Here is a 10,369-nt window from a genome sequence, read left to right on the forward strand (position 1 = left end):
AACATATCATTATTTTCGCAAAGTTGGCGTTCCCACAGGCAACACTTATCTTTTAGCTGGTGAATTACGCTCAGAAACTTTGTTTCAAGTCCTTCAAACTTTCAAGTCAACAACTTGGACATGCTAAAGTTCCTTGCATGGACTGTCCAAATACGCTGCGCGCACAAGACTGCAACTTTTTACACTCAGCACTTGAGCAGATTTGATGTAGATATTTTGCAATCCGAACTTGGAACTTCAGTCGTAAATCCTTCCACACCTTACGTTCTAATCTCCAAACACGGTTTACTTTCAAATCGACAAATTTATACCAGGCACAATAATAATTTAAACGAAATAACAAGATTTTGAAAAGCTTTCGTTGGTACAATTTAATTTCACCTATTTAGCAACTCAAAACCAGCCTCGTGAATCCCACTTCATAAACAAATCCAGTTGGTTGCTGTTTATGTGCGGGAATGTAAGGAATTTAATTTGTGGCATTTGAAACGCAAGCATACCTGTTTTTATTTGGAATTAAAACCTCATCAAATCTAAAATTATGCGTTGTAAAATTCAGCATAAAACAAGTCTTTGGTCTTAAAGACGGCGGTTACGGGAAATTGCCATCTTTTGAAGCGGAGAGGCAATACATTGATTTGGAATATAGTTCATCATCATCATCATCATCATCATCATCATCATCATCATCATCATCACTCCCGTAGTCTGAAAGACCGATCGGGCACCGTACAAGACCGAACAACCAGATTCCTCCATTCTTCTCGATTTGCTGTCTTTCTCAGTGAGTCGGTCAATGTCAAGCCTGTTAACTCTCAAATGTTATCTTCCCACCTCTCTCTTTGCCTGGCTCTCTTTCTTCTTCTCTGTACATTGCCTTGCAAGATTATCTTGGCAAGTCCTGATGATCGTGAGACATGCCCATACCACTGGTGTTTACGTTTTTCACTATGATCAGAAGGTCATCGTGAGGCCCAATCGCTTGCCTTATCCATTGCCGTATTTCTTCATTGGTGACATGGTCTTTATATGTGACGCTGAGAATCTTTAGGAAATATCTCATCTCTATGGTCTGTATCCTCTTCTCTAAGTCAGCTGTTATGGTCCATGATTCGCAGGTGTAGAGACATATGGAGATCACCGTTGAGTGCATCAGTCTAACTTTGAACAGTGCTATGTTCTTGTCATTACAGATTGGCTTCAGTTTTGTCAGCGCTGCTGTTGTCTGTGCATTCCTGGAGAGTACTTCAGTCTTTGATCCATTATCTGTTACAGTTGGCCCCAAATACTTGAAGCCGTGGATTGTTTCTAGCTTAGTACCTTGGACCCTGATGTCAGTGCTGATGCACATGGTGCTGTTGGTCATCATTTTGATCTTATCTGCATTGATTTCCATGCCGTAGGCTGCAGAGGTTTTGTCGGGGTTTTCTACAAAGCTAGCTCATTCTTGCTCATTTTATGCTAGCCCATCAATGTCGTCGGCAAAACGTAAGTTGGTGATTGTTCTGCCTCCAATGCTAACGTCCCTTTATGCTTTCCAGGCTCGTCTGTCATGATTCTCTCCAGAAAGATGTTGAATAGTTTGGGAGAGAGCAGACAGTCTTGTCTAACTCTGACTGTCGTTCTGAACCAGTCCCTATGCTGCCGTTGAAGTATACTGCACTGGTGACCTTGTCATAGATGTGCTCTATTTCTGTGATGAGGTTGGTGTCACGGAATTAAACTCTTTTATTTACTGAATACATGTACTCGGGTTTCGGTTTTGTGTACAATGATGCCCGATGGTGATTTATGTATATTGTGTCATATTTCGAAATAGTGAGTTCGGTTCATCCCATGCCGCACGTCCGAAGTGCTCTCGATGGGACGAACCAAATGCCTACAATGCACAGACTGTCTGTGTATAAATACCTCACCGAAGGTAAATTTCTTTACAATACGGATACGTCTTGTCAGCCAGCAGTCTGCTTTAAGGACGTGCACATCTTCAGCTGTACAGCTGTTCCGGAGTGTCCGGAGGGTCTAATGTCTAGCGTCCAGAGTGTCTACTGTCAGTGACCGGAGTGTCTGTGTCTGTGACCGGATGGTCTAATGTCTAGCGTCTGGAGTGTTTAATGTCCAGCGTCCGGAGTGTCTACTGTCAGTGACCGGAATGTCTGTGTCTGTGATCGGAGGGTCTAATGTCTAGCGTCCGGAGTGTCTACTGTCTGTGACTGGAGTGTCTGTGTCTGTGACCGGAGTGTCTGTGTCTGTGTCTGGAGTGACCAGAGTATCTAATGTTCGGAGTGTCTAATGTCCGGAGTGTCCGGAGGGTCTAACGTTTGGAGTGTTCCGAGTGTTTCGAAGTGTTCCGAGCGTCAGGAGTCTGTAGCAGCTATGAAGCTGAACTGTAGCAGCCGTGGAGATGAAACAGTGTACTGATGACGGAGTGTATCTCCGTACATGTATTTTTTTAGCCGTGGGCTAATTTTGGGGTTCGTAAAACCCAGCGTATCTTTCGGGACAGTAAAGATAAGTTGTATATCTGTTCCTCTTTTTTATCACTATAATTTGGCTACCTGAGTGAATGCATTTTACTACATGAGTAAAATTGTTACATCCTTTACTACCTGAGTAAACTATATCCATCGTTTCATCGTCAAATCGTTGTGACCCATTCATCCCTTGTCTTTGTATTTGCTAAATTGATTTATTTGTATTGTTCATCATTAAGTCTGTGCGTTCTTATGTTAATTAAATCCAATATTTGGATTATATATACACGCACACATTCATAATTAATTGCTCATGCAAGTCATCCATTATTAAACATTGTATTTATATCATAGTCAAAAGTGTTATGTTGTGAATCCGAAAATCCCACCCGGTTATCTTGTTACAGTTGGCACTGCATGCCCTACCCTGTCAAAAGCTTTATTCATATCCACGAAGACGTGGTACAGACCCTGTTGGTGTTGGTGGTACTTCTCACACAATATCCTGAGGTTGAATATCCGCTGTTGTGCTGCGCCCTGCTCTGAAATCTGCCTGCTCCTCGGCAATGATCTTTTCAGCCTGTGGCTTTTGTCTGTTCAGCAGTATCCTTAACATGACTTTGCTTGGATTGCTTATAAGACTGATTGTACGGTGGTTTTGACACCGTTGTAAGATGCCTTTCTAGGGGAGGGTGATGATGAGTGATTAGGTCCACGGCAATGGCCATACTCCTGTTTGCCATATCTTGTTGCAGTGTTTGTGAGGGGGGCTAATCATTGCTTCTCCCCCAGCTTTGATCAGTTCTGCTGAGATGTTGTCCACTCCTGCTTACTTGCACTTGTTCAGCCATTTCACTACGGCTTCTACTTCACGTAGGATAGGGTGGTTGTCGTTGTTAGTTGCTGAAAGGGCGTTCAGTACCTCTCGATCTATTGTGGTTCGGTGATTGTAATGTTCAGCGCTGTACTCCGTTCAACTTTTCAGAATAACAGTTTCTTCTGTGATGCAGTTTCCGGCTTTGTCCTGTAAGAAGGTAACCTGCTGTTGTATTGTGCTTGTTAGAACATGGATCAGTTGGTATTCTTTCCTGCTGTTGTTCGTTTTCAAGTTTCCCTCAATGTCTTTGGACTGTTCTTCTATCCAGTTCTCCTTTGCTTTTTTCAAGCTTTTTTTGACTTCCCGATTGATAGCCTTATATTGGTCTGCCCCTTCTGAATCGTTCTTTTTCTTCTTCAGTTCCCTCCTCTTGTCACAGGTTCAGAACCTTATATGATCCATGGCTTCTTGACTGGGCGCTGTCTACCAATGATCTCGCTGGTTGTTTCGGTCGTTGCTGTATTGCAAGTGGTGATCAACGTGTCCATGTAGGTATTGTCCACATCGAGGATAGTTAGTGGTGCAAATTTCCCACCAATCATTGCCCGGATGGCTTTTGCTACTTCGGGATCCTTCAGTTTCTCGGGATCAAATTGTATTCTTCTGTGGCTCTCTTTCTTTACCTTCTTTAATGTAGCCTGAATGTCATCATTACCAGATCATGGTCACTTCTTGTGTCCGCTCCGGGAAAACTTATATAGTTTTGGCGATGTTTACACTTGACTGTACGAAACTCTTAATCATGATGTAGTCGATCTGACTGTGTTGATCTCTGCTTGATCTGTGCCATGTCCATCTTCTTGATACTTTGTGTAGGCCAAAGGTGTTTGGCAGCATACGGTCGTTGTAACTAGCGATTTCCAGTAGCCTCAGTCCTCTCTCGTTCGTCTGTGAATTTCGGCAGCGCCCACAGGTTTCTTTCCAGTTCATGCAAGCGTCCTCGCATCTCTTGGCATTCCAATCGCCTTGCACAACCGGAATGTCTTTCTTCGGTGTTTTATCCACAACATCTTGTAGCTGGTTGTACAAATCTTCCACATCCACATCATGATAGTCTGATGTTGGGGCGTATCCCTGAATTATGGTGATATTAAATGGAGTTGCCCTGAGGCGAATGGTGATGAGCCGGCTGGAGACTGGCCGATATCCCATGACAGTACTCACGCTGTCATTGTGTGCAAGGATACAACCGCCTCGATTATATTTGCAAGACAAAAATATGCTTCGGATGTATATTGGCGCAGCAATTTACAGAAAAACGATGCATTTTGTTAGCCAGAAATTTCTCGGCAAATTAGGAAACAAGATCTATTTGTTTCTGAGGAAATGGGTTTAAAGAGAAATTTATTTATTGGCTTTATGCAATCTAAAACAACGGGCCTACATAAAGGAACTTCCCTTGGTATAGTCCAGTGTTTTGCTGCAAGCTTGTGAATTCCGAAGGAACTTACCAAATACCTTGGCCTTAAAATAATCGGAATCAAACATTCACCTTTCTTTTTGTCCAAAACACCACGTTTATGTAACGTTTCAAGTTCGCGTCTTACTTAAAATAAATCCGTTTTGAAGTTAGTTTCTTCCCAATCCTCCATACATGCTGGATATGTCCTAACTACCGGGGAGTATGAGGGTGCTCTACTGCCCCGGCAGTACATAATTCATCGGTTCAATTTTAATCAACATTTATATGTTCTTTTCTTTGATGCTGGACATTCTTGTTCTGTGTCCCACCCACCCTGTTGTGGCTGCCAGAAATGCAGCAAGCTCTATCTTCAATTTCCTGCTAGACTGTCGTGCAACGCGCTGTCAATGTCCAATATATTTAAAGTTTTCAATCATGTGTTCTGCCCAGCCAATCGCTATGTTTTCGCACTGGCTGCGTGCGGAGGGATCTCTCTGTTAGGGACTTTTGGCGTCAGTTGAGACAATTTTATTTTGGGGTGCGGATGTGTTTTCTTTTACTGTACAAATTTTTCCACCTCCACCCCATCATACTTCCCTGTATATAATTGTTATTTGTTGTCTCGGTGCTAATTATATGTTTCTTGATAATATTTTTCCCATTTGTTCGGTTTTTAGGCGGTTGCATCCGCAGTAATCTCTTATAAGGTTATTCGGCTTCGACAGTCTCGTTTTATAATGGCGCTCGTCTCAGTGTTTCATTTGTTAGCACCTTTACTTGGTATATTTTGTTCTATGTTATATTGCTGTAAATACATAGTTTATGTTGAGTCTGCTCAGTATATGACAATTATGTTTTACGACGGTTGCAGCCTCACAAAATTTCTGTATTGAAAGCTATGTCTCAATGTTCAATTTCCCAGCACGTTTACCCAATAGACTTTGTCCAAACAGTTATGTTATGCTGTAAATAAATAGCAAATATTTGTGTCACTAATATTATTCTTGTTCAATACAAAGTCACGAAAGTGGCCAGCATCAAACTCAACGTTGTCTTTGTTTTAATTATGTACTCATATAATTTGACTTTGTAATATATGCACAACTGATCTAGGGAATTCTATCTTTACGCTCTCTATCTTCGTCTCGACTGTATAGATGTCTGACAGAGTAGGCTGGTGTATTCACATTTAATTTTACAATCTCATCAAACAAGTTAATAATACACACCCCAGTGTTTTCATTCACTTACGTTCTGACAATAACTTGCACCCCTCTTATACACGTGTAAGAATACAACACATGAATAGTATTATGAAAAGCTTCAAGTTCAAGGGAATATGTTTGGTTTTAATTTGCTTTCAGTGCAGTCATGATGGAAAGTATTCTTAATGCTAGCCATAACAATGAAGTGATATCTTGACAGATATGTGTTTTCTGTTACAAAAGTAATCAAATCAAGTTTAGAGGGAATCAAGTCAAATATACTCTTAGTCATTCTGAAAATCTTGTACTATTTAGGGAAGTCGGTTAGGAGAATCAAAATATTCTGTAGGATTTATTTCTTCTTGTCATCTTTCCATGCACACGGATATAAACAATATTAATATATTTGGTACGCGGCCAACAAATAGTGTGAAAATTGATAGTATATCCTTTGAGTGATGGGTTCAAACAATTTAATTAGTTTCTGTTTTTCTTTGTACATGTTCTGACAGTGGCTCTGTTTTGTAACCGATTTTGTTAAGCATCGAAATTAGCTAACCGTCTCCATATGTCTGATGTCTTTGAGTCCTTTTGAGTTCCCTCCCTGTACAGCATATGGCATCAACCCTCCCCACTAATGCAACGCTCCAGCAATCAGCTAGGATACCCTACTGAAAACGACGGGAGCAGAGCTCGAGCTTCTGACAAACATTGGCATACACCTTTTGTTGAAAGAGGCTCACCGATGAAGTCCGATGAAGCGACGTCCATCAACCCCAAGTGCCCCATCTATCTTCACCCAAGTTTACAACCACAATATTAATAATCTTTATAGCTGGGCGATGACGCAGAACCGGGCGGGTTCCTCTGAGCCAACACCGAAGAGATTTAGTTAAATAGCATAGCCAATGTTGTTCCAAATGGCTATATTCTAGATGTGTACTTATAATAGCTTTACGACGTTCACATCGACTACCCTCTAGCCCTAGATTTCAGGACTGCCTCAATAGAGTGGCTATTATCCTACCGGCATGGAATGATAAACAAACAGGGAGTTCCTTACACTGGATGTATGAAGCTGGTGACCCACATGAAGAAGGAGAGATTCTTCGTTTACAACTTGAACCCCAATAGGATAGCGTCTCCAGGAGAAAAGAGCCAGGTCGCGTCCGAGAGACATGATAGGGGAGGATCAGTGTTGGTGGAAAAGACTGCAGGCGGCTATCCCGCCAAGACCCATGTGATCAAGGACTACATCTGAGGATAATCTGACGTTGATGTTTTGGGAGTCTCTTATTTCAGCAACAATCTTTATTTCAGCCTTGAGTCTACTCGGGAGTCTTTTCAAGGTTACTTGCTCTACCTTCTACAGTTCGGTCGCCAGTATTTGAGAAGTGTCAGTTGGCGGTCCTTAAGTCGGTTCCCAAGGCGGTACTTAGTTCACCCTTGATATATTTAATTCTTATCAAAGTCGATGTAGATAGGTGACGCCTACAACATGTTGGGCCGATGTGGCATCGTATTTAATATGTGACAGCGAGGTCTACTTGAGTGGGTCTCGTTTCTGGTTTTAAGTTGACCATTTGTTATTATCAATGAGCAGAAAGGGTCATGCAGCGCCGGAGTAGAGTTTTCCAAACTTGACACCTAGTCAGGCATTCATATTTGTTCGAATCATCGCTTGACAGGTCGTGTACAATCTCTTTATCCATCTATTTAAGCTAGGATTTAGGAAATGAGGCCTTCGCCAAAATATTTCTTATCCGTTCAAGTCACCACCATTTCGCTCAGGTGATGCTTAGCGACATCATCACGCTCTTCTTGGAAAAGGGAGGGTTAGGTGAACATTCATAGCTTTCTGTCGAGATGGACGTCACCTTTCTGAGCCATGCTATCCGCGAGATGGGTTGCATTTTTAGTGACTAGTGATCTTTAAATAATTGACATGCCACGTAGAGCAGACAATCGAGCGTTAGCACATTACATGAGATAAAAAATAGGTGGGGACACCACATCAGCTTACTGCAGAAATAAATATGTATGTGATTGGCCGATCCATTCACAATATAACCTTGCGTGTCGTTCACATAGGTCAATTTAGTCATGGTCAACTCCTTTGCCACACCCCACTGAGAAAGACACATTTGTCGAGAATGAAAAGCTTATCAGCGTCCTCAAATCTGACCGAGAGACCCAGCAGTATTTTGTCAGATATTCCAACGAGTTGATTAAATAGACATCGGAATGTTTTCCCAGGTCCAAAGCCGGTCATGTGCCTTATTGAATCAATGGTGAGGAATAAGACAACGATTGCCTCGAGTCGGTCCTTGAACGCCATTTCGAGCAGATTACAGACAAAACTGCTTTTCCATATGAGCGACGACCTATGATGTAACGCAAATCAATTAAGATATGCTTACTGTGGAGGAGTCGGGCTGAGTAGCAGCTACGGATTCTGGAGCAGTTTGCAGACTTGATTCCCTGACAGCTTGCATTGGTCAGCTTCCAGACATTTTAATGTGATCTCCAGATATCAACAATGTCCAAAGACAGCAAATACACTTCTACCATTTTCAAGCTAAACATTATAACGACCGCAGTCCCGATGTTGATGTTGATTATTTTCCATATGGGAAAACTTAGCTAGGTCCTGCCATAAACGATGAAGTTATATGTACCAGGCTGAGATGTCTCACTACGAGCAGCTGACCTGATCGATGGTCCTGAGCTTATTGGCGACCACCACCATGCCCCTCGAAGCCTTCATCCTTAGAAGTCGTCGCAGAGTAGGAAAGGAGTCGAGTCTGCTGGAATAGTTGGACATTCTATTTGAACTTCTGAGTGTTGTGTTTATTTTATATACATCATGGATAAAGGAGGCCCAAATGGGGGGGGATAGAACCGGGGGGGTTTCATCCTAACTTTCTTTACCGTTACTCAGATGACTCACCCATTACAAAATACATAGGGAATACAGACACGTTGGAAGACATCTATCTAATGACTTCCGTTCGGAGCAGAGCTAAAATGAAGCTAGGCTACTGAGTCCAAGATCAGGCGTATACAGTTCACAAGCTCCACATAAAGCTTCGGGTAAAAAGAACAATGCATTTATGGATTCTTTGCACGGTCCAAATAAGGATTTCTTCACGAAACGTACTTATCGAGTATAAGAGAGTAAGAATGTGCGTGATTTTGAATTTTAACGTAGCTTTAACAATTTTTGAGTCATATCGCTAAGATGTCTACAATGTGGCAGTTTATAGTGATGTCTAGCACTGAAGCATCATGCCACAGATATGCTGCATGATGACCCACTCTGTCACATTAGCCTGACACCAGGCCGACCAATCCTAACACTAACCTCTTAATACTGCGCCTAGCAAGACAGCTGTTAGTACCATTTTCATGTCTTTGATATGACTCTGCCTGACAAACCCGCGACTCCCCGCATCCCAGGCCGATGCTCTAACAACTCGGCTACCGGAGTGGTCCACGAAATATGTAAACAGCATGCATACCATCAACTTTTTCTTACAATCTGAACTGAAGGCACATGGCAATGGTGAGGGAGAAATGCGTATGCATGATTTTTGTCACATACATTAGAAACACAGACAAATTAGCTAATTTTAATTCAATTCATATATATCAAGAAAAGTTGAGCATCATTAGTAGTTCTCGCTGTGACCTTGTAAAAGAATCATCTAAATTATATACTTATGTTTAATGACGATGTCACGGAATTGTATAAATCCTTTTATTTAATAAATATATGACCTCGGGTTTCGTTTTTTGTGTACAACGATACCCTAGGATCATTTATGTATATTGTACAAATATTTCGAAATAGTGTGTTCGGTTCATCCTATGCCGCACGAGCGAAGTACTTTCGATGGGAAGAACCGAACACTTCCAGCGCATAGACGATGTATTGCAGCATCGTCTGTGTACAAACACCTCACCGTAGGTAAAAAATCTTTACATTACGGAACGTCTTGTCAGTGAGCGGTCTACTTTAAGGACTTGCATATCTTCAACTGTAGAGGTATGTGAGTTATTATTTTCCTGTGTATAAGTTATAACTATTGTACTATCATGTTTATTTATGTATATTTTCTATGTGGCTTCGGCTTACGTAGTATCATGCAAATATTTTCTATTCTTGTTTGTGACTTAGCAAGAGATTTATATTAGCAATATATAAAGTTGCATTTTTAAGACACGTTTAGTACCGTAGGATTCTTGTCGGACATGGTTAGGTTCACTTCTAAACTTTTACATTGTTTTGTAATTATTGTGCCGATAATGTAATCTATGTTGCTTACCGTATATAACGTCATTACTTTTTATCTATATGCCCGTGTCATGCATAGTACAAGGTGTTATATGTATTTTCAGCTGACCAGAG

The 10,369-nt window shown here is 41.5% G+C and overlaps 1 protein-coding gene across 1 annotated transcript; it reads right to left on the reverse strand.

Annotated features, from left to right (window-relative positions):
- Positions 1–886: 886 nt before the first annotated feature.
- On the reverse strand, positions 887–1,396 carry LOC149796816 (uncharacterized). Its single transcript, XM_089960650.1, has one exon. It carries the CDS (start codon positions 1,394–1,396, stop codon positions 887–889), a length of 510 nt encoding a protein of 169 aa, XP_089816776.1.
- Positions 1,397–10,369: the final 8,973 nt, after the last annotated feature.

Source organism: Sinohyriopsis cumingii, chromosome 6, assembly GCF_028554795.1.
Source record: "Sinohyriopsis cumingii isolate HCF-2022 chromosome 6, ASM2855479v2, whole genome shotgun sequence".
Taxonomy (NCBI): Eukaryota; Metazoa; Mollusca; class Bivalvia; order Unionida; family Unionidae; genus Sinohyriopsis; species Sinohyriopsis cumingii.

Coding starts and splice junctions, on each gene's coding strand:
- LOC149796816 (XM_089960650.1), bottom strand. CDS start 1,396: ATGGAAATCAATGCAGATAAGATCAAAATGATGACCAACAGCACCATG.